The 24,187-nt window shown below is 50.0% G+C and overlaps 1 protein-coding gene across 3 annotated transcripts in view; it reads left to right on the forward strand.

The window, feature by feature from the left end:
- The window catches only part of STX3 (syntaxin 3), a 39,758-nt gene extending 16,181 nt beyond the window's left edge, over window positions 1–23,577 (forward strand). For 2 of the 3 annotated variants that reach the window (XM_040639145.1, XM_008694189.2), the window contains exons 3-11: window positions 9,497–9,596; window positions 11,925–11,999; window positions 12,976–13,043; window positions 14,536–14,644; window positions 15,713–15,786; window positions 15,984–16,118; window positions 17,817–17,927; window positions 19,405–19,518; window positions 21,696–23,577. In XM_040639145.1, coding sequence (XP_040495079.1) covers window positions 9,497–9,596; window positions 11,925–11,999; window positions 12,976–13,043; window positions 14,536–14,644; window positions 15,713–15,786; window positions 15,984–16,118; window positions 17,817–17,927; window positions 19,405–19,488 — 756 coding nt within the window. In that variant the 3' untranslated portion in view covers window positions 19,489–19,518; window positions 21,696–23,577. The remainder of the gene's footprint in view (window positions 1–9,496; window positions 9,597–11,924; window positions 12,000–12,975; window positions 13,044–14,535; window positions 14,645–15,712; window positions 15,787–15,983; window positions 16,119–17,816; window positions 17,928–19,404; window positions 19,519–21,695) is intronic. The other variant, XM_040639146.1, reaches the window with a different exon arrangement.
- Window positions 23,578–24,187: the final 610 nt, after the last annotated feature.

Raw genomic sequence — 24,187 nt, forward strand, 5'->3', positions numbered from 1 at the left:
TGATTTCCTTACAGAATCAACCATGGGGGTCACAGGCATGAGTGTGAAAGAAAAAAAATCACATTTTTAGGTCCATGATTCAGATAGATCCGATTTGTTGTTTCCAAAAATTCAGACCCTTTGACTTAATTCTCGTGATAACTGAAACACTAAGAAACCACTGGTTTAGTATTTTGGAAGTTCAACAGAGGCAAAGATGGGTTGCCCCCGTCTACAGATCCACATAATCTTTGATCTTGAAGGTCCTCGTGGGGAGTGCTGCTGTTGGATGGCGAGATGGTACAGCGTCCCGGGGTTCCAATCTCAGCCCTGCTTCTGACCAGCCGTGGTTCCTTCGCACGCTTGGTTCCCGTATCTGTAAATGGGGATTGATACTCCAATTCCCCCTAGGGTTATTAGGGAGATATCATGGACTGATGTCGGTAAGGCATTCGGTATAGCGTCTGACATGGATGTGCCCGATGAATGATCCTTCAAAACAAAACGAAAGCACGAGAAGTTCAGTCATGGAAGCTTCCGCCATCATAATGTGGTTTCTTTATTTAGGCCTTTTATTTTTTTGGAAAGAAGACATGAAGCGCCACATTCTTTCTGCAGGAAGAACGTGGGCACCTCCCGTCTCTAGATGGAGGCTGTGGAAAGTCAAGAGCCCTCCAGCTCTTGTCCAAACAGCTTGGCAGTTCAGGGCAGGTCATCTGGGCGAGTCGTTAGCGGGTAGGGGCGAACTGCAGTGCGTGCTGGCCTGATTGGGAAGCTGGCTGTGAACACTCCACGGTTCACCCCCTCCCTGGGTGGGTCTGTCCTTCTGGTCGAGGACTGCCGCGAGACCCAAGAGCACTTGAGTTTAGTGAGTCCAGGGCTGTTCCAGGTGTGGATCGTGGAAGGAAAATGTCTTTTCAGGGGTGGGGAGGACCCCTGTAGCCACTGTCACGTGTTCTGAGCATATCTTGGATAACCAGATACGTTGGAGAACTTCTTCCCTCAGATAAGGCCGCTTTGCCAATAACAGTGCTTTGCCTCTTCTAAGCCAGTTCCAGGCTCCCTGTGACGTGGGAGGATGGGGGGTCTCCACGACGTGGTCTCAGTTCATCCTCGAGCATCTCGTAGCGGTTGACTTTGGTCCAGTCACTTAACACCCCTGGACTCTTAATTCCTGCTCTGGAAATTGGGAAGTCAGCACTCACCTTTCAAGGTCCGTGTGAGGATAACATGAGGGTCACACACCCAGAAAGCGTTCTCTGAACAGAAAAGTGCTGGCTGGGATCATAGTCATTTTTGGAGCCTTAACAAGCCCTTGAAGGCCGCTTTTCTTTTTTAAGATTTTTATTTATTTGACAGGGAGAGAGAGTGGGAGAGAGCACAAGCAGGGGGAGTGGAAGAGGAAGAAGCAGGCTTCCCACTGAGCAGGGAGCCCGACGCGGGGCTCGATCCCAGGACCCTGGGATCATGACCTGAGCCAAAGGCAGGCGCTTAACTGACTGAGCCACCCAGGCGCCCCTGCTTTTCTTTCTTGCTTTCTCTCTGTCAGATGCTTTTCTGTCATTTAGGAGAAAAACAAAACAAAACAAAACCACCCAAACCCTGTCATAATTAGGGTGGAGAAGGGGACTGAATTGTGGGATAGAAATCTTCGGAATTAAGTTCCTTATCTGCTACTGACTGTATGATCTTGGGCACGTTCCTTGACTTCCCTCAGTCCCTGTGAGCTTGTCTGTGAAATGGGGAGCAACAGAGTCACCTTGCAGATTTGTTGGGGGGTAAAGGAGCTGACCCTCAGAAAGTGCTTCGTGTGGGCCTAGGTAAATGTCACTCGCCTACTTTCCATCTGATGGGGGGGGGGCCCGGGAGGGTAACGCTGCAATGGGGCAGAGGTGGGGGAGGGGGAGGGGGGCCACGGACTGTGGAGAGAGGCCACAGCTCTGGCGCCCACGGGTCCCGGTCCGGATCTCAGCACTGCCCTGACCAGCAGTATAACTTTGAAAAAGTTGTTTCACTACCCTAAACCCCAGCTTCCTCTAAAGCAGGAATTGAGGTGTTGCCTGCTGGGTATTATAAATATAAACTGAGAAAGTGTGTGGACGTACCTAGCACAGCGCCTGGCATACAGTGAGTATGTCTTCATTCTGTTTGAGCTGTCCTCACCGTTCTGTTCCTGGTGTGTTTGGGAATAGCCTCGAAAGTGGGATAAAGCACATGCCAGGTAACGGGGGTTTGGGGAAACGAGCCCTCCCACCCTCCCCTTGCATGCGGCTGGGGAACACAGCAAGGGTATCCTGCAGGAATAGAGCTAAACAGATTGCTTGGGAAGGCATTTTTGCAATGCACCTTGCTTTCTGGACTTGTTCCAACAAGCAGGTCACCCGCGGCTGTTTGTCGAGGACTGAGTGTGTGAATCACAACCCCGTCAGAGAGGCACGTGCAAGGGGCAGGTGAAGTCACGGGGCCAGGACGTTTTCAGAATGCGCACTGCACTGTAAAACTCAAATGGTTTCTCCAGCTTCTCCGCTGGTACAGGAAAGAATTGGCCCTTGGGTCTTCAGGCCTTGGATGATTAAGCCAGGGGCTGGTAAATGATAAACCTCAGATTATTGTCTCAGTTGTGCTTGTCTGTATTTTCTTTGCTCTGTTTGCTCAGTTGGCAGAGACAACACATTTTCAGAGGAAGCAGACCTGCCCGAGAAGGCAGAGCACAGGGGCTTTTTCTTCGGTGTTCACTCGTCCATTCACCAGACTACACGCGTGCCCGTGTCCTCCGCACAGTGTTAAGGGCTGGCTTTACAAAACAGGGTCCTTGCCCGCTGGTGTCTCTTCAGCTGGCGAGTCATGATAATAGAGATGTCAAGGCCCTGGGGGAGCACAGCAGGGGAGAGAGGAAGGTGAGGGAAGGCCCCAGTGGTTCTTAACTAGACCTGCCCCTCAGAATCACCTGGGGAGCCTTTTGCCCTGGAATGGCTTAGACTTTCCGATTTTGGGGAAATCCGTCCAGATGATTCTTTTGCTTCTGCAGTTATGAACCACTGCGAAATGAAGGGGAAGCCTTTGAAGATGTTATGGAAATGCTGGGATCAGAGTGTTTTTAGGAAAATCATTCTGGTGGCAGCTCATGGAGGGCGGGAAAGGCCAGCAATGGAAAGACCAGCCAGCTGGCTGGTGCGGTAGCCTGTGGGAAAGAGGGTGGGAACTCTGACCTGGGTCTGGGACCCTGGCAGCCGCATGGCCTGTCATCCAGGGCTGCTTTTGAGTGACGGTGGTGTAAGCAGTTAAGGATATGTCATCACTTCCCATGTGAAGAAGTCTGCGTGGAGGGCGGTGCGGTGGGCTGGGTGGCGTGGTTCTAGGTCAGGCCACTATCTCTGGGATCCTCTTGGCTTTTCCCTTGGGATTGGGAGGTATCGTCTGTTCTGATTCCCTGTTGCCATATGACAGTCACCCCAACATTTAGGGGTGTAGAACAACCATTTTGTGATGCTGACAGATTCTCTGGGTTAGGAATTCAGGCACAGGGCACAGTGAAGATGGGTCATTTCTGCTCCACGATTTCTGGGGACTTAGTTGGGAAGACGTGAACAGCCGGACGCTGGAACCTTATGGAGACCTCTTTATTCAAACGTCTGGTGACTCAAGGGAAAGCTCCATAGAGACCATAGGTGTTGGAGCGCCTCTACCTGACCTGTTTCTGTGGCTGGGGTTTCTTAGCCTGGCCAGCGCGGGATCATCGGGGTGTTACATGGAGGCTCAGGGCCCCAGTGCAAGGTTCCGGCTATGCAAGGCCTATGGCACATCACCTCGGTACTCTGATGTCAAAGCAGTCACAGGCCTGCCAGGTTCACGAGAGCAGTGCGTAGGTGCCCCCTCTCAGTGGGAGGACCATGAAAGAATCCGTGCCATGTTTTAAAACTTCCAGAGCCACAGCTCCATGTGACACCCACCCCTGTGTACCAGCATCGCAAGAAGTCAGAAAGGGGAAAGCCAGAGAAGCCCTCAGATCCTTTTATCAGGCAAGAAAACCACCCAGATCCTCTAAGTTGACTTCCCCCCGTGGGCCGTTGACCAACAGTGGATCATGTGGTCACAGACACTCAGCTGGGAGGGACAGGGGGGAAGGGAGTGGTTCCCAAAGCGACAGCGTTGCCAGGATTGACTTAGAACTGATCCTGATTCATTGCCTGGGGCTGACAACATTGCTGCCCAAGCAAGACCAGAGTTCTGTTCACGAGAAAGGGCAGGGGCCGCAGATGGCTACTTGGTGCATCAAAGTGTTCGTCATGGATGGTGAGCAAATATGTTTGGAAAATGCTTCATACTCCTTTCCTCCCATGGGGATTTAAAATGTACATGAACTCATTAAAAGCTCTGAGATGTCCCGTAATAAAGAAACCCGCTTAACTTGCTTATCTGAGCATTTATTCTTTTCATAGAACACTTTCTGACATGTAACTTCTATTAGCAAGGGTGAATGATGACATTTCAGAAAATGCTATTATAAAGGTTTTGCTGGTTTTTTCGTGGTGGTGGGCAGTGTTTTAAAAACCATCTGTGAGACTGTTTGGCGGTTCCGCTGGTATATGAAGCTTGCTTGTCTCCCGAGATAACTTGCATTCACTTATTTGCTCATTCAACAGACTTAGACCGAGTGACACCCTGTGCTTGGCCAGTGATGGCTGTGAGGTAGTCCAAGTGGGAAGAGGTCACTGAGTCAGGGCTGGGACGGGTGAGAGTGCAGGGCGTGTGTGCCAGGGGCTGGGGTGCCTCCTTAGAGGAACTGGAAGCAGAGGCATTTCTGCAGAGGCTTGAGTTTTGTTAAAACTAATAACCTCAAAGTGAACGTAATATGGAAACCTAGGCATTGAGTCAAATCTAGCAGGTTAAGGATACTTCAGTTCCTTTTTCAGTTGGAATATTTGGGTGAGTCAGTGAGCTGGGCAGTGTGAAGCCCTCTCCCGTCACATGCCCGTTTGCTCTCAGGTCCGTCCCCTGCCTTTCCTGGGCTCTGCTCTGTACTGCAAGGCCCTCATTTCCCAGGTTCCCTTGCCTGCTGGCATTGGTGTTCCTGACCTGGGGACGCACTGGCAGAAGACTCGAGGAGGAGGGAGGAGGCCATGGTTTTCTTCCCCAGACATGTCTCCTCCGTGGCCTCAACTGTTGCTGGGTAGACCCTGCCTCCAAGGTGCCCGTTCTACTGGCCAACTCCACTGTGCTGTGGCTCTCGTCAGAAGGGCCCTGGTCTTGGGCTCTGGTGACCCTGCTGTTGGTAATTTCCAGAGTGCCTCACCATCCTCTGTTTGGCTTCTTGGCCTTTCCATCCTGGCGGAAAGAATCCCTGCACTCTGTTATTTCGGCTAAAACAACTAGATAGATTTGTGTTTTCCTGACCAAATTTTGAGTGATGCAAAACCCGAATGTACTTAATTGATTTGAGATTATTATCTAAGAATACTTGTTTTCATTGGTCAGTGTAACTCTGAGATTGCTCATTTCTTTTCCTTCATGAAAGGGGATTCCACTGGTTTATCACTAGTCTTGATAAAACCCCTGACAGAGTTGACTTCTGTTGCTTGGACGGAGACCTCTCTGTTCCTTCTGGTCAGTGTGTGTTTTCTAAAGCAGAGAAGCAAACACATCAAAGAAGACTTGACTGAGAATGTGTAATACGGGGACTGTTTTGGATTCTCCTCGGTTTGGGGGAAAGTCAAGGTGTATGAACTGTGAAAAGGAGTCATTATTTTGACCCTTACAACCCCATTACTTTGTTACTGTAACGGGGGGGGGGGAATAATAAATATGCAGGAATTAATTAATGTCTAACTACAGGTACAGAGTATGTGGGAGCTTAGGGGAGGCAGAGGCTTGTTCTTAAGTAGAATGGACAAAGCCTTCCCCCCACCCCCATGGCAACCTGCCAGTTCTCCAAAAGTAAGGACTTTCTCTGCTTCCCATTATCTAATTAGATTCCACTGGCTCCTTAGGTCCAGAAGGAGGAGGCCACCCATGCCTTGAAAATAACTCCCTTCTTTCAGTTAGATGGTGGTGATTAGTATAATCTGGAAATCATAATTGGTTCCCTGAGGCAACACCCAATGTGAAGAGCCATTGACTTGCTGTCCTACTTGATTTCCTTGGGTGGCTGCTGACAGCATCGCAGGGCGTTTTGTTAACAGGGGACTGCTGGGCTGTGCAGGTGAGACGTGCTTGTGAAGGCAGGCAGAGCACCTGGCACGTGATACACGGGCAGTAATGGCTGGCTCTTCCTAGATTTCTCTTCGTCATTTCATTTCGTGAGCGGGTACTTCTCGTTAAGCCTTTGACGTGCATTATCTCATCTAATCCCCACAAAAACTCTAGGAAGTGGGAAATATGAAAATCCTCGTTTCACAGGTAAGAGAACCGGGGCTGGGGGTATGTGGGGCTGGTGAGCAGATTGTTCAAGGTCATAAAACTGCTGGGACGTGGAGCCGAAACTTGAACCTGGCCAGTTTGATCCTTAACATTTTCTGAACTGTACTGTCTGAATGGCCACGTGACTGACAAATCATTGAAAAATACATTTTATTTTTTAAGTTATTTTATTTTGTTTTAAAGATTTATTTATTTGAGGGAGAGAGGAGGGGCAGAAGGAGAGAATCTTCAAATAGACTCCCCACTGAGTGCAGAGGCTGACATGGGGCTCAATCTCATGACCCTGTGATCATGACATGAGCTGAAATCAAGAGTCGGATGCTTAACGACGCCACCAGGCACCCCAGAAAATACATTTTGAAAAGTAACATACAATAAGCCGGCATTGAGGGTGTACTGGCTGCAAATTTAGCGTGGTGATTAAAAAAATACAACTTTCAGATTGGTTCCTCAATCAGCAACAATTCTCCAGCACCCTTGGTTTATAAAGCTCTCTGTAGGGAGCCTTGGTTAGAGAAGGAAGGAATAAGGCACATGATCTCAGCAAAGGGCAACTGAGCCAGTCTCACAAAACGGAGTGGAACACGAGCATTACTGTGACACAGGCTGCATACACAGGGACACGGGAGAGAAGATAGAAGAACGTCTATCGTGGTTCTTGTACCTTTATAGCTGGTGCAGGAGACAGGGTTTGGTGTCTGACAGAGGCCCGGTTTTGCCTCTTTCTTCAGCGTGGCCTGGAGTGAGTTCCTGTCCTGTGAGCCGCAGTATTCTCAGGCACAAAAACGAGCTAGTGATGACGGCCCCATGGAAGTGTCAGCTTGTTTCTAACATGTGTATTTCTTAAATCAATTCAGTTCTTAAATATATTCTTGTATAAGGTAATGTCAGGACATTTAGAACAACCCCAAACACACACAAACAGCCCTTGAGCTTTTAGATTCAGCCTTGTAGGCTTCCTACTAGGTTTGCACCCCCCTCCCCCATCAGTCTTTGGTTATCTGGCAAATGCACAAAAGAAAATTAAATGCATGTGGCTGCCACCACGAAATACCCAGAAAGTCACCTTGGAGGAAAACCAACACTTCCAAGGAAAAACAAAGACACAGAGTTCAAAAAAAGAAAGCTTTGTGATCGGCCACTTGCCCATCCTGAAGTCCTAGATGGGTTCTGTGATTATTTGGTGAATTGACAGAGTTACTGGATTTCTAAATCAGAATCCCTGAAATGCCTCCAAGTGGTGAGGTTGATGAAGACAGAGGAGAGAAGGCAGCCAGCCCGCCTTGGGTGGAGGATGGAGGAAGTGGGGGTGGGAGCCTTGCTCCCTGGGCTGGCCAGTCCCACAGGCAGGCTGAGGGGGCAGCACCTAGGGCTTGGCTCTCCCATCCACAGAGTCAGATAGGCCATCTACCATGCAGTCTTGGGATGTCTGGAGCGACTCTGGACTTGAGGCCCAGCAGCTGATAGCTTCCTATCTCATCTTTCTATCATTGACCAAAGTTCGGATCAGTATGTTCTTTGCCTTATGAGATAATATTCCAGAATATATTTTCTAAGACATCCGATCTGTTGAACATGCGGAATCCAAGGCCTCACAGTGTGTTAAGATACGTGAAACCCTTTTTGAAGGGGTTCGTGTATCTTATTCTCGGGAGCCTTCTTTCTCAGTCCCGTACGATATGGTGGAATTACTTGGGCAAGACAGTCACATGATGGAAATGGACATGGTGTGATGCAATGGTGTTTTATGAGTTGTAAGAGGAGCCAGTGTTTGATGTGAGAGATAGGGGAAGGGAAGGGCAAAGTGGCCATTTCTGGGGTCACCCAAGGGCCCGATTCTGAGGTGGTCACACCTCGAGAGCCTGCCAGCGTTCACAGGTGGTAACACAGGCCCTTGTTAGCGTTGGGAAGGTCTGGGATTCTGCTAGAAGTTAAACGGTTTGGAAAAGCCAAAGATCAAGTCCTAGAAGTAATGCAAAAATCATCCCAGTCGGAGTCTGGGGTGCTCCAACATCTGAACATCCCTGCTTGAGTGTCGTCCCACTGCATGACCTATGACCTCTATGACCTTTAGGTTCCTTAGGTGAATAACGGTCCACTGGCAGAAGTGCTCCCTTGAGAGTTAGAGAACTCAAGTTTCATTTTTCCTGTGTTCTCTTTAATCTGGAGAGTTCCGACCGGGTTTTCAAAAACAAGTGAATTATTTGCTGGAAGAAAAGCATGCTGGACGCCAAGTTGTATTTTATTGCATCCCTGATGTTAAGATCCTGCTGGACGGTATTTTACAAGATTTGTCTGTTAATCGCTGCAGTGTTGACAAGCCCATCCTTCTGGAAGTGCGGCATCGAGACCTGGTGGGCACTGAGGGCTCTGTGGGGCTCCCGCATCAGCAGGGGTCACGGTGCCTTGCAGGACGGCACCGAGGCAGCCCTGAGTGCTCGCACAGCGGTGTCTTGTGATGCGGTTCTATCTGGGAATGAAGTGCTGCTGGAGATATTTTATCATGCACCCCTTGCATAATCAGGAACCTCAGACAGGTGCAGAAATGGTCTGTGGCCGATCATCGGGGGAACCCAGCAGAACACATGTCCAAGGGAAGCTCCGGCGTCTCCTAGTGGGCAATGCTTATTAGTCTCCCTCTCTCTCTTCTTTATTTTTGCTCTCTACGTTTGTTCTCTGCTGTTCACTGCTGTTCTTTCCTTCTTCCCTTTCTCCTCTCTCCCATCCTTCCCCTCTGCTGCTCTCATTCCGGGGATTGCTGACAGGTCTGCCTGATAGGGTTTACTGGCCCTGCCCTCCGACTCGACTTCATGGGTTTTCCTGGCTCGTCTTGATTCTGGTCCGTGGCCTCCCGTCCCAGGTGGGCGGATGTGTTCTTCTCAGGGAGCAGGGCGTGTGGGTTTTCGGTGACTGCTCTGGACGCTAGTTTATCTGGCCATGCGAAGGGCATTACTCGGCAGCAGAAGACTTTTTAGTCCTCCTGTTGTCCCACAAACCCAGAAGGTGGGCGGCTTTCACCAGGGAGCTCTGCTAAGCTTTTATCTCAGCTGTGGACACGTTCTTCCTCTCCCAACAAAGGCTGTTGTCTTTGTGATTCTAGATTGAGGAAACTCGGCAAAACATCGACAAGATCTCAGAGCACGTGGAAGAGGCAAAGAAACTCTACAGTATCATCCTGTCCGCGCCCATTCCAGAGCCAAGTGAGTGTTGACGTGGAGCTGAGTTGCGCAGCGATGACCCTCGGCGTTGGGGCTGAGCCAGTTTTCCTCCCTCCTGTGGGCAGCAGGGGGTGTGCACACGCTGTGTACACGTCGGGTCCTCTCCATTCTCCCTTCCCTGCCTCAGCTCACGCTCCCAGCGCAGCCAGCTCTCCTCTTCATGGTCCCGCGGACTCCATGTGGCCACGCTCTCCTCTCCTTCCCGTCCCGTCCCTCTCACGACTGGCAGTAATGCTGACTGCTTCTTTTTTTTTTTTTTTAAGATTTTATTTACTTATTTGACAGAGATAGAGACAGCCAGCGAGAGAGGGAACACAAGCAGGGGGAGTGGGAGAGGAAGAGCAGGCTCCCAGCAGAGGAGCCTGATGTGGGGCTCGATCCCAGAATGCCGGGATCACGCCCTGAGCCGAAGGCAGGCGCTTAACCGCTGTGCCACCCAGGCGCCCCAATGCTGACTGCTTCTCACGTCCCTCGTCTCCGACCCTCGGCTGTCACTTTGCGTGTGCTATTCCCCCCTCCCCCATCCAGATCCTGCTAGATCAAGGCCATCTTTTTTCCATGAAGTGTTCCAGAATGGGTCACGTTCCCTTCAATCCCTCCTATCCCAGGACTCCCATGTGTTACTGCCACCTCGGCAAACCTTTTCACATTTTTAGAGTGGGGTTTTGGGCTGTATTTTAGGTTCCTTAAGGACAAGGAATGAGCCAGACACTATCATTTTGCTCTGAATTGTTCAGGGGCCCCTAGTACCTGAAGGATAAAGCTGGCACGTTTCAGCGGAGCCTATGGGAATTGTCTTGGACACGTGCCTGCCCACCCTTTCCTCCTGCCACCCTCCCCCATGTCATCCACACTTCAGCCAGACTGAACTTTGGCTCTTCCCCAAATAATTCTTGTCTCCTCATGTCTTTTATGTATCGTCCCTTCTCCCAGAGAGTCCGCTCTTCATCTCCTTTTCTGCCTGGTTAACACTCCCTCCTTCGTCAAGACGTGGTCTTACCATCATCTGTCTTTAGAAGCGATTCCAGATCCCTCCAGGCTGTTCTAGGGGCTCTTCATCACCAACCTGTGCACACCTTGACCAGAACTCACACCTTACCACACACTGCACATTAGAACAACTGATTTATTTGTCCCTTGTCCCCCAGTAGCCCCTGAACCCCTGAAGGCAGGATCTCTATCTTCTCTCTGATGCCTTCGTGTCTAGCTCAGGTCCAAGCTTGTAGCAGGTGCTGAAGGATGGTTTCTGAATGAATAGTTGTGGCCAGTGCTTACTTTGCTCTATGCATCCTAGAAGAGCATTGTGCACATAGTAGGTATGTTATAAAGATTTGCCTGAATCTAGGTTGATGACCCTTGGTTGACATCCCTTTTCTCAGAAATCCCATGAAACTCTGTCCTACCTTTGAGCTGAAGCCATCGTGGTAAACCAGATGACTTCCTCTGAAAGCAAGGTTCTCAGAACTTTGTGTGCCGGAGAATTACTTGGGAAAGCTTTATTTATTTATCTATTTATTTTAAAAATTCAACTTAAAGTTAGTTAACATATAGTGTATTATTAGGTTCAGGGTAGAATTTAGTGATTCTTCAGTTGCATATAACACCCAGTGCTCATTCCATCACGTGTCCTCCTTTACCTCCCCTCTAGCAACCCTCAGTTTGTTCCCTAGAGTTAAGAGTCTCTTATGGTTTTCCTCTCTTCTGTTTTCATCTTATTTTTCCTTCCCTTCACCTATGTTCTCTGTTTTGTTTCTTAAATTCCACATATGAGTGAAATCATATGGTATTTGTCTTTCTCTGACTCATTTTGCTTGTCATAATACGCTCTAGATCCTTCCATGTCATTGCAAATGACAAGATTTCATTCTTTTTGATGGCTGAGTAGTATTCCATTGTGTGTGTGTGTGTGTGTGTGTGTGTGTGTGTGTGTGTGTGTATTGTGCGTGTGTGTGTATACATACACACACATACATACACACATCTTCTTTATCCATGCACTCATCAATGGACATCTGGCCTTTTCCCATATTTTGGCTATTGTGGACATTGGTGCTGTAAACATTGGGAAACCTTGTTAAAAAGACAGATTGTAGGGCTCCAGCTGTGGGTGTTTTTATTCTGCAGGTCTGGGACAGGGTGCCTGGAAAAGGAGCTGTCTGTGATTCTAAGGACAGATGTCTGGGGAGCACCTCAGGATAAATACTGTCATGGATGTTGGGTACCTGAGAAAGCTCCCACCTCCTTTGTTGATTGGTGAGGCTCACCAAGCAGTTAGTCTCTGACCGATTCTGCTTGCCTTTGTTTACCCAGAAACCAAGGACGACCTAGAGCAGCTCACGACCGAGATCAAGAAAAGGGCCAACAACGTCCGGAACAAACTAAAGAGTAAGAAGGGAGCAAGGGGAACAAGCCAGCCCCCCACCACCCATCTCACATCCGCGGGGCCCAGCTCTTCTGGACCGAAGCTCACCCAGATGATACACTCGTCCCATCGTGGCTTGTGGTTTGGGCACTGCCCCGAATTTTGCGGGTCCTGGAGGCAGGACTGCAGTTGGAAGAGTGCAGAACCGAAGTGTGCTGCCGGCTGCCGAGTCGTTGTGTGACTCGGTGCTTTAACTCCGTCCCTTGACTTTTCTCTTACGGGGCCCGTTTCCCAGCCCTACGTCCGTGTGAACAGTAATGCCAGAGCAATCTAGACGCAGAGCGTGTTATTATTCAGTCTGCAGACATTTCTTGGGGGGCCCATTACCCCTTCGGTTTAGACAGTTGTCCCATTAGGCCGAGGTCATAGACTGAGTTCCCCTGGGGCCCAGGAGGTCTCTGTTCCAACTGCCTTTTTGCCTAGTTGGTTGGGAATGCAGGCTGTTGGTCAGAGAGTGGAGGCGGCACTCATCCTTTCTTTCCCCCAAACGATCACAGTACCTGTGTTCATGGAGAGGTGGAAGCGGTTTGGGGCTGCTTCCAACGGTAGCCGTGAGAGCATGCAGAGCACTGTGTGCGTTCTCATTCACGGCTCTCGTGGGTGGTGGAGGGAGGTGCTGTCCGTGCTCCGTTCTACAGATGAGGGAACAGGAACACTAAGGTGACGTGGCCTTCCCAAAGCCACACAGCTAGCGAGTGACGGAGATTCTTGCTGTCGGCTGCTGTGCTAAGATACAGCCAGACAAGACCCGGTACAGTAAAGGGTGTGCAACACGAGGCCCGCGGCTCCCTTGTGAGCTGACGCGTCGCGATCGTAGATGCTGGTGTCTCTCTGCACGGGCTGGGTGTGAGAGGGCATGTGGGGAGCCTTGTACTGAGCTGTGCTGCTTGGAGGAGAGGAGTGGTAGTGTTGCTGGAATAACCTTGCTCTGCTCCGCAGGTATGGAGAGGCACATCGAGGAGGATGAGGTCCGGTCGTCGGCAGACCTTCGGATTCGGAAATCCCAGGTAAGATTTGCCCTGGTCTAACTGTCATTTTGTCCAGTCTTAATTTTTTCTTTGTTTTTTTTGTTTTTAGTTGTGGAGTCTTTTTTTTTTTTTTTTTTTTCTTTTTTAAAGAACAATTCTTATTTGGACTCATTAGGAAGAACTGGTAAAGGACAGCTGCCCCGGCTGACGCAGGAGAGGGGCCAGAGTCCAGCCCTTTTGGCCCCTCCGTCACCCTCTGCTTCTCTAAGGAGGCCCCTGAAGAATTTCCCAAGGTCCCCCTAGGGCACAGCTTCAGAATTAGTGTGCCTCCTGTTTTACAGGGGAGGAAACGGAGGTCTCTCTGAAGATTGTGGTCATTAGTTGTCCAGTTGGACTTAGGCTGTCTGGCGGTCATCAAAGATATGATCCATGAGCTCAGAGAACTGGCAGTCATGTTCAAGTGGCATAAGGAAGCTATCACATAGGACCCAACGGGAGAGCAGTGTAGGAAGAGTCAGTGAAGTGCACGGGGCTCTCAGCAGTCGCAGAGCTCAGGAAAAATTGGGGGCTGGGCCTTAGATGGGCAAGAGTGGCAACATGGACAGGCTCAGGGGTAGAGAGGTTCCCCTAAGAGGCATGGGGACAGGAGTGGGAGGTGTGTTAGTAGTGATAGTGGTAGTGATGGGGATGGGGCAGGGGTGAGGGGCTGGCATGGAGAGAATAGCCTGTCTGGAGAGAAAAGTGGGGTAGTGGTAATTGAATTTTGGTCAAGAATGTAGTGCTGTACTCCAGAGATCTTTGAATACCTGTCTGGGGAACCCAGATACGATCAGGTAGCCTGTGCGCATTTACTTCAGCTTGCATCTGTTAGGAGATAGTCTGGGGGCCTCCCAAACGCTGAACCAGAGCAGGGGAGGGACAAGAGGCAGGTGGGTCTCTTGCTGGGCTTTTGCAATGACTTTGGTCTGAACATGCATGCTGCTAACGGGTTTGAAAAGGGTACAGATACTGGTGATTTTGCAAAGGAGAAGCCAGTAGGCCTTGATGTGGAGAGGTGGGCAAGGAATAAAAATCATGGTGAAGATTTGAGTGCAGGCACATGGGACTGTTGAGTGAATGCACTGAGTTACAAGCAAGGGGAGTTCGGGAGGTCAGGTTGGGTTAGAACTCAAGCATTTTGGCAGGTGTTGGATTTGGGAGGGAGTCTGGCCGCTTTAGAAAGCAAGCCAAGGGTTGTGCCAGAAAAACGCAGCTAGTCGTGTGGATACAGGGCTCTCGTTTGGCCTCAGGATTACCATGTGAGGTCAGCAGGGCAGGGAAACAGGTGCTAAACACATGTCTTGAGAAGGTCAGCAGACTCTCCTGAAGTTAGGAGAGCAGAAAGCTGAGTCTCATACGTGGTCTTCTGCTTCCGAGTCCAGTGCTGCCGCAGACTGGGCCGTGTGGGGCCGCGGGTGCAGGCTCGACAGCAGTGCGGGCTCCTGGGCCTTCCGCTCCTGGGGGCTCACTGCACTTGGCATGGTTCCCACAGCACTCCGTCCTGTCCCGGAAGTTCGTGGAGGTGATGACCAAATACAACGAGGCTCAGGTGGACTTCCGCGAACGCAGTAAAGGGCGAATCCAGCGGCAGCTCGAAATCAGTATGTGTTTGAGGTTCGGCGCGCACCCCTTCGCCTTTCCCTGCCGTGGGGCTGTCTTTCCCAAGTCCAGAGAACTGGGGGAGCGAGCAGCAGCACCCCTGCTTGGCCTTGCGCCTGCATTTGCACCCAAGCCCAGGAGAGGCCTTAGGGCACTGGCGCACCTGGTGCCCTGGCGTGGGCTGCAAGGTGGCGCGATGCTTGTTGGGCCCTGGTGGTTTGGTTCCTGTGGGCGCCAGCATTTCCTCACACAGAGGGGAGGCACTTGCTGACAGTTGCCCTCCTGGGGACTCACGACATTTTTTGTGTATTTGACACCAAAGAACATTTAGGAAATTATAGTATGGCCCTGGGTGCTGTGAGGAAGAGACTGATTCTGACAGATGTGCCCTTTGGGGACTCGGGGCACTGCAGGTGCCAAGGGCTCTCCGTGGAGGAAGCGTGTGAACCAGGAAGGTGTCAGAGGAAAGCAAGTGTGTTTAGGAGTGCTCCCCTGTGCAGCCTGGGAAGAGGGGCCCTTGGGAAGAGCAGTGTGGGGTTCGGTGGAGGAGGGAGGGCTCACCCAGGAACTGGCTCCTGGTCCTCCAAGGTACAGTGAGTGGGGCGGGCAGCTTTCTGAGCTGGGAAGGGATGTGGTCAGATACATGCTTCAGGAAGGTAACTGTCTGTAATGCAAAGGGTGGATTGGATTAGGGGAGAAATCAGAAGCAAGATGTATCAGGAGTTCTTGGGGCTGCGTTACAAAGACCACGGTCTTGAGAGTGAAGTTACCGTGTTCCTGGTTTTCAGGGAACTTTTTCGTTTTTGTAAAGATTTTATTTATTTGAGAGAGAGAGAGACAGAGTACAGCAACATAGGGCACAAGCGAGCACGAGCTGGGAGGAGAGTAGAAGCAGGCTCCCCTCTGAGCAGGGAGCCCGATGCAGGGCTTGATCCTGGGACTCTGGGATCATGACCCGAGTCGAAGGCTGACACGTAACCTACTGTGCCACCCAGACGCCCTTTTCAGGGAACTTTTGAATGGGTGCACTGTGGTCTTGTATTTGATGCTCTGTTTCTTTTGTTGTAAAGCCGGCAAAAAGACCACCGATGAGGAGCTGGAGGAGATGCTGGAGAGTGGGAACCCTGCCATCTTCACTTCTGGGGTGAGTGTCGGGGGGCTGGGATGCGCGCCCCTCTCATGGGGAGGGGAGGCTGCCGTGGAGCTCCGTGTGGTTGGTGAGGGCAGGGCTGCAGGTGCAGGGAGGGAGTGGGGGAGGGAGGCAGGGGCGTGGCCGGAGTGGGAGTGGGGGCTGTGGCAGGGGTACTGGCTGATGGTTGGTCTTTGTGTGGCCTGTCGTAGATCATTGACTCTCAGATTTCCAAGCAAGCGCTCAGTGAGATCGAGGGGCGGCACAAGGACATTGTGCGGCTGGAGAGCAGCATCAAGGAGCTTCATGACATGTTTATGGACATCGCCATGCTGGTGGAGAATCAGGTAACCGGCAGTGGGCACCACCCTGGGGAGAGGGAGGACGCGCTCCTGAGAAGGGTGGACTGGAAAGTCGCGTGAGGTGCAGTGCAGGAATCATCGGGAATCTCAGGATGGAGTAATAGGATCCTAGTGCCCCAGGAAAGGAACGCCCTCCGGGTGCCGTCTCAGCCTTGTCCTCCTGCCTGCTCGCTTGGCCTCCCGTCTTACCGTGGGATTTGATGTGCTCAGTCAGGTCCCTCCTCCTTCCGCCTCAGCCCCTCTTGTTTCCCTTCTGATTGGGGATGTGGGTTCTTAATGAGGATGCCCTAAAACAGTCTCCTGCTAGCAACCGTTTCACGGGTGACACTGAAAACGGGATCATTTCCCCAATTCACAGTGAAGGGTTCACTTTCACAGAGGTTTTAATTTTTTTCCCCATTTTTCTTTTTTTCTTCTGTATGTTTTTCCAAAGATTTTGGCACTTTTGCTAAGGAACAAGCACAGATAACAAAGTGAAGGACAGTAGGGTATGGCTTGTAGGAACGCTCAGAACACTCACGGCTTGACTGCGTATTTTGTCCCTGGGCGTGCTTGCTCAGCGTTGTGAGTCTGTCACCCGCATGTGGTGGTGGCTCCCCGCGGTCAGGTGGTGGCTGGGTCTTACGACGCAGTCAGAGACGCCTCGGTGTCCCAGTGTACCGCTGTTCCCATGAACTTCCGGCCACTCTGCCACCTGGGAAGGATGAAAACCGCTCCCTTTGTGGAAGGGCTGCAAAACCTGACCGAAGCCCGAGCACTGCTTGGCTGGCTTCCGACAGCCGTCCCCGGCCCAGGGCCCAGGTGCCTTTCCTCCGTCCCTTCCAGCCTTTAAGACCATTCCTTAAGTGCCTGCCTCCCTGCTCTTCTTTTGTCTCTCCTCGCGGCCTTGCTGAGGACTTGGTTTGCGAGTCAAGTGAGGGTAAGTGCCTTTCTCTGCTTATAGAGTGCCGTAAAGCAACGGGGTGGGTGGAGGCAGGTCTGGGTAGGTGAGGGGTGTTCCCCTCCTAAGATGCCCGGAATTAATTGGAGCGACCAGACTTCCCCGTTGGGAAGTAATAGCTGAGAGATGGCTGGGAATCTTGCCAGGAGACCACTGTCTCGTAATAGCCACGTAGATATAAGACGTGACCAGGGGACTTAGGTAAACCCAGGGTCTGTCCCTTAAGGGGCCTGGGAGTATCTCTCGGAGAAAGCAGATGCCCCCAACCTTAGAAGCTGGAGGAGCAGATGTTTGCCAGTGCTGTTCTGAAGCACGAGGCAGCAAGCTTGCCTCAGGCCAAGTGAGCTCGGTTCAGGTCTGCATGACCAGGAAGAGCCCGGCCTCCCAGTTATGCCCTAAGATACTCTTATTTTGGTTCCTCTCCTCATATGCTTAATTAAAAACAGGATGGTGATGGTGGGATCAGTCTTAGAACATGTGTTTACCAGGCATCTGGACAGTGAGCTCCAGGAGCTCTGTGCAGGGCCTGTCCCAGAGAAGTAATCTGCCGAGTGTTGCTCAAGTGAGTGACCACCACCACGGACTGGGGAGCCAGAGGTAGTCCCGTGGAAGATGTGATCGTATGCCCCACGGAAGACTTCTGGGTGCTTGTCTTCGCACTGGGGTTTATAACGGGGAGCCCTGTCCCCACGTGAGCTCCGACTCTCCTGGCGTGGGTTTATGGGGGTGTCTGTTCTTTGCAGGGTGAGATGCTAGATAACATAGAGCTGAATGTCATGCACACAGTGGACCATGTGGAGAAGGCCCAGGAAGAAACTAAAAGAGCCGTGAAGTACCAGGGTCAGGCCCGGAAGGTGAGACTCTCCGGCTGCCTTCAGAGAAGAGAGTCTATTGTGCTTGCTGTCTCTCGCTCTTTCTGTCTTCCCTCTGCCTGTCTCTGTTTCTGCTGCCACCACCTCTTGCATCCGGGAAAAGGGAGCCATGATTGACCGTATTGAGAACAACATGGACCAGTCAGTGGGCTTTGTGGAGCGGGCCGTGGCAGATACCAAAAAGGCTGTCAAGTTTCAGAGTGAAGCTCGGAGGGTGAGCGCCTTAGTCTCCGCTGATCTGGCTTGTCCCTCCTCTCTCTGGTCCTCCCCACCCATGTCCTTGAGCCCATGCCTTCCCTCTCTGTCCTGGCCTCATCCCAACACCTACGTTAGCCTTTCCCAGAGAGTAGTTGCCCTCCCTTCCCTGGTGTGCCTTGCATGGATCTGGCTCACAAGCTGTCTACCCAAGAACCCACCCTTGAAGGCAGTTCTGCAGGCTGGATGCGTTGCCCAGTGTTGCTGCTAGACTTTTCCTGGACAGAGCTCGTGATCCTTTCAGATGTTACACTTGACTCTGTTCTTCAGAAACCTGTTCACTCTCTTCCACTCCATTAACCAAGCCCACCCCCCTTTCCTCTACTGCGAACCCAGCGCTGTGCTGATCTCCATGCAACATCACCTCCTATCTTACGGAGCACCTGTTATTCCTACTTACAGGTGGAACAGCTGAGGGTCAGAGGTTAAGTAACTGGCTTCAGGGCACCTAGTAAGTATAGGAGTGGGATTCAAATTCACATTCCAATCATGCTCTTTCCCCCACACCAGCATATTTACCCCTTTTCCGGTGCCCCCGTCGCTTGAGGACTTGTAAGCCTCTCTGCCCATGGTGGTAGCTAGCTCGGGGGGCTCGTGCCTTGTAGACTGTTCTTCTCTGACTGCTTCGCCTGGGCGCTGATACTTTTGTTCTTCAGTTCTTTGATTTTCTTCCAACTGTATCCATTGCTTCTTTGGGATTCAAGGAGCTGAGAAGTTATTTTACCTGATGAATCCAGGCTGGCTCACAGGAGGACCGCAATCCCGCTTTCTGATCCCCAGTCACTGGACTGGGTCTGAAGGGTGGGTGTGTGCTTTAGGGGAGAGACAGACAGAAGTTTGAAATTAGGACTATTCAAAAACATACACTTCTTCTAGAAAAGGAAAAATTGGTCACTTGACACCTTGGCCTGTTGCTGCTTGGAGACCCTTTGATGGTTGCTTTTTTATCTGTCCACACACGCAAGACTGAAGTGTGAGCTGAGAGCCCACAGAAGCTCCATATTTCCATCTGCTGGCCTTGCTAGCCGGGAAGGCATTCAAGAACCATGAAATAGCCTAACAATGTGTTTATGTAGAGCTGAAGTCTTACTTGGGTTGATAAGAGTCTTTCAATGTAGACGTGAGAGGGGTTGGGTTTCGGATGGATTGTTGTTTTTCGGTTGTTTGTAATAATGATTTGTTTTGTTTCTCTTATCCTCTCCAGAAATTGATAATTATCATTGTGGTAGTAGTGGTGTTGCTGGGCATTTTAGCGTTGATTATCGGACTTTCCGTTGGGCTGAAGTAATGGCGGCCCGAGTGGCTGCTGCACTGAAATGTAAGTAAATGGAAGGTTCTCGGGGACTCTGGATTGGCTCCCTCTTGAGAAATTGGCTTGGGATTTCACATGGCAGTGCGCCTCCCTTGGACACACTGAGCTCTTCCAGACTTTCTATCGCCTGTGCCTTCTTTCATCTTCTTCGAATACTCTTCTGGGCTTCTGGCCTTGGGGAAGGTTCTCTTCTGGGCCGGGCTCCGTTGGTTCCTCTCCTGGGGACTCTGTCTCAGCTCTTTGTCTTACACTGTGTGCTGTCATCTGTTCTGGCACATCTGAGCACTACACGTCACTCCCTTTGCTCGGGAAGCACGTTCCTAATTAGGTACAGTCTATGTCCTGGGTCTGGGGGTCACCTTCTGAATTCTTGCTGCATGTTGGGCTTTGCTTTCCACATCCTTTTTAGTGTCAAGAAAGCTTTGGATTGGGGTTTGGGGTGGTGGGGCTTTGTTTGTGGCTAACGGGTTGGATCGTGAATGATACAGCAGTTAACAGTTCTGAGTGTCGAGTCGTGCCAGAGCGTGTGTTGAACATCTCCTACACACGTCCTTGAATCCCCACAACACCTTCTTGAGGTAGGTACTGTTGTTCCCTGTATTTTACAGACCAAGACACTCAGGCTTAAAGAGATGTTAAGTCACAGGGCCAAGTTTGAACACACAGCTGATGGTGGGCCTAGGAGAGTTCTTTCTTACGTCTTAGCTTCTCTTTGTAAAACCAGGTAGTCACATATCATTGTTTACAAAGTCCAGAGAAGCTTGGAGGAGAGTGAGTTTAAAATTTAGGCTGTCAATTTCTTTAAAGTCTTGTGAAAATAGAGCTGACCACTGAGTCAGGGCTCCGTGTGCATAGTAGCAGCATGAGGGGAATGATCTAATTATTGGCACTGTTAATACTTTTGTGACTTCTTAAATATTACTTTTCTGAATAAACTATAGGATATAATATTAACAAAAAACCTATAAAACACAGAGAAGGTGAACAGAATTAATTTTTAATGTTATTGCTGATAACCTTGTGGCATGTTTACCCACTCAGACATGGTTTCACAGACTTCAGGTCGTCTTATTGATGGTTTTAGACCCAGTTCAAAAATCCAGTGCATCATTCCACATCACTAACATCTCTCTGTGAATCTAATTTTCAAGACAAGATTGTGAATATACTCTCAATTATTTAATACTTCCCCAAAGTTGGAGTTTTGTGATTTCCGTGTTACTATAATGAACAGTATAACTAACCTATATTTTTCGCATTTCTATTTTCTCTTGGTTATGAATTCAGAGAACTTGGGTTGCTGAGGTAATAGATACAAATGTCCTTAGTACTCGACGCACACTTCCACGTTGGTACGCAGACCTGATCCTTCTCTTTAGTTTTGCTTCCGTGTGCCTCTTCCTTCTTCCTCCTCCCATGTGACCAGAGGGGCTCCAAGTCAGCTAATTATAGCACTAAACAGCAACTGCTTCTTGAGCATTTTTAAATGAGGAGACTAGTTAACATATTGTTTTTAGTTGACTTACCTGATCTCCAAAATGCTGTGTCCTCGCTGAGCAGTGTTGGGCTGTTTACTGTATCCTATAAAGTCAGTACTCTCCGTCCCATGTGGCCCGAGGGCAAGAGGTCTCTGAACAGGAGGGAGGGAAGACAGTCTTCCTTTGACTCCCCAGTTGTGGGCCAGGTACTGTTCTAGGGTAGTAGCACTGTCCCCATGTTCAGATGTGAAACTGAAGCTCAGGGAAGTTAAGAAAGTTGTGCAAGTCTACCGAGTGCTGAAGATGGAGCAGCCATGATGACCCCTGAACTTTTCTTTATTCTTTTCACGTGTAAGAGAAGTTGGGAGTAGGGGAGTAATGGAGTAGATTCAAGTTCTGGCAGTTGTTTTTGGAAAGGGCTGATGAGGGCCCCGTAGAGAGAACGGGGGCTTTTGTGCCACGACTGTGCCTCCCCTTGGCAAGTCCTTCTATGGGAACATGACAGCCTGTGTGAAGGATCATAAAAGTCTCAGGGATTTCTTTTTCCCTCTCATAATATGGCTTTTTGTTTCTTTCACGATAGGATATTTAGTTCCAGGTCCAGTCCTGTCTTGGGTCTGTCCGCAGGATTTCTCAGGTTTAGTGTTGACTGCTCCATTGCTCTCCTTTTGCAGCGATGTCTGATCTTCCCTCTCCCCCTTCCAGGTTTGTGACTGAGTGTTAATGTCGCTGTCCACCGTCATCCTGTGCACTGATCAGCTCCTCCTTCCCCTGCCTCTCTTAGAACTCGATTTCACTCCAGCCTGGTGTGGCCACCCTTGTCTTCAGATGGGAACCGAGTTTGAATGGCCTTCCTGAGAGAGAGTGCGACCTGTTCCTTTGTTTCCTTGTAACCGTCCTTGGACCTGACCCAGCAAACAGTTTAGCCCCGGAGGAAGCTAATCTACCCGATGCAGCCCTGAGTTCTCCTCAAAACCTTCTCCTGCCCCACCAGCTCTGAAGTACCTTCTGTCCCGGACAGTACGAACCAACCCAGCTTCGCTTTGTTCCCTCTGAATGTGTCAGATGATGCCTTGCGCCTTGGAAAGCCCATTTGAAACCTTCCCAAGGTGCTGTATTTTCTACCTCATGGAGTATTCTCCTCCCAGAAATTGCAATGTATTTTTTTAGGGGAGTATCTTTAACAACACAAGGGGATTCTTCCAAATGTAGAAACAACAAGGCCTGGCTTGAGCCTTTTACTTGGCAGGGTCTCGGTCCTCACACTTTGTTGTCCCTATGTCCTGAAAATATGTGGAACTGGTGGACGTCATGTTGGGCTTAGAAGCTGACTTGTTTGAAATTCAATTTTAAATTAAGCTCTTAGTATGTTCAGCTTGGTGGCCAACTTCAGTCTTTATGTGGTAGTCTCTCGTGTTTACTCAAGGAGGCACCAGGATGATCCCGTTGTCTGAGGTTACCATTTGTCAAGGCTGAGGGTATGAGGTATTTCCCTCTCTGACTCTTGGAAACTGGCTGTTCTCCATTGGAGTGATGTTTTGTGAAGCCATTGCCTCGAGGCCAAAAATAACCAGGCACTTAAAATTGGGCCAGGGACAAGGTGCTTGAGTCTCAGGCTCTGGAAATGCGAGGATTGGTGCGAGGATTCAGTCACTCATTTCATATATTCCAGAGGTATTTTTATAATCACGTGTGTGAGACGTATGTATGTATTTGCCCGTGTCTCTCAGGAAGTAGGAAGCTAGAAATGGAGAATATTATAACCTCAAAAGAAAATAACCTTGAGCTGGGCTAAAAATTAGGTAAGAGACATTTGCTTATCTGCAAATGAATCACAGAACTATGATCGTCTGTGTCATCGAGAAACCTTGTTTTCTGGATGAGTATTGGGACAATCATAGATTTTTGGAGTGAGGACTAAGTTGACCCCATTAAGTTTTTCTGCTTAGCAGACAGAAGGTGTGACAAGTTTTGGCACCTCTCCCCACTGCTGCATAGGTGAGGCTTGTCCTGAGAACATCCACAGCAATTTGAGATCATTCCTGTGGCCTTTAGGGTGATCGAGTCTCCAGGGCTGAGTCAGTTGGGGGAGACCAGGGACTACGGAGTCATTCATCCTGCTACCAGGTTAATGAGCTTGACAGGTTCTTTGTCTCCCCCAATTGTTGTCATGGAGGAAACAACAGCCCGGAAATGATTTCAAGTGTAGTGACTATGCTGACCCAGTGGAGAGCCCCTTAGATTCCCTGCCAGTCTCCCTGATTCATAGTTCAGCTTTGACTTTCCAGGATAGGGTGAGCACCTAATCCAGGCACCACCCCTTGGCTTCCTTTGCAAAGGCTGCGAACTCCGTCCTAGCTCAGCACTCAGACAGAGCCAAGGGGATGCGCTCTTCCCGTGGCTATGAAGTCAGGCAGTGGACGGGCTCCAGCAACAAGGGAAGACGAGCTCTCATCACAGGCCTTTGTTGAGCTTTGGGGCTTAGTATGGAATACAAGTGAAGGGTTTTTTGTCATTTGTATTTTTTAAATGTAAACTTGATTATTTTATTGATAATTTAAAAATAAATGACTTTATATTGATTGAGAAACAGTTTTGGCTCTATTTCCCTGCAAAATAGTGGTTGGGTGCCACCATGTGGCGGTTTTTCTTCAGGTTTTGGGAAAAGGATTATAATCCTTTTTATCCATGTGCCAGACCCGATGGATCAAAAGGTCTAATTTTTGAAAATGCTTTAACTCTCAAAGAAAGCAGTGTAACTGTATCTGAGTTTCGGGTGTAAGGTGCTCCCCCCGGCTGGCTCCAGGAGGAGGTGGCATGACTCCGACGTGGTGGGTTCTAGGAGGCAGAACAACATACTAAACGTCCTCCGAGATCGCTGTTGACCTAATTTTGACTCTCTTGCCTGAAAGCAACGCTCCTATTAGCATCCTGGGTTCTAGAAGCCAGATCCATCTCCCTTGCCCTTCACATCCTCCTCCATGTCCGGATCCACTTGTCTTCCCTCCCTTGCAACTCTGCACCGTGACGTGGCTTCTCACGTGCTCTTTCTTTCCTTGTCCGGATGTGCAGAAGAAGATCATGATCATGATCTGCTGTATTATCCTTGCGATCATCTTAGCTTCCACCATTGGGGGCATATTTGCCTGAAAAAGGTGAGCCATCTGTGGGGAGATCATTTTGTTTTTCTGTCACTT

The sequence above is a fragment of the Ursus maritimus genome, unplaced genomic scaffold, assembly GCF_017311325.1.
Source record: "Ursus maritimus isolate PB19 unplaced genomic scaffold, ASM1731132v1 scaffold_23, whole genome shotgun sequence".
In the NCBI taxonomy this organism is placed as follows: domain Eukaryota; kingdom Metazoa; phylum Chordata; class Mammalia; order Carnivora; family Ursidae; genus Ursus; species Ursus maritimus.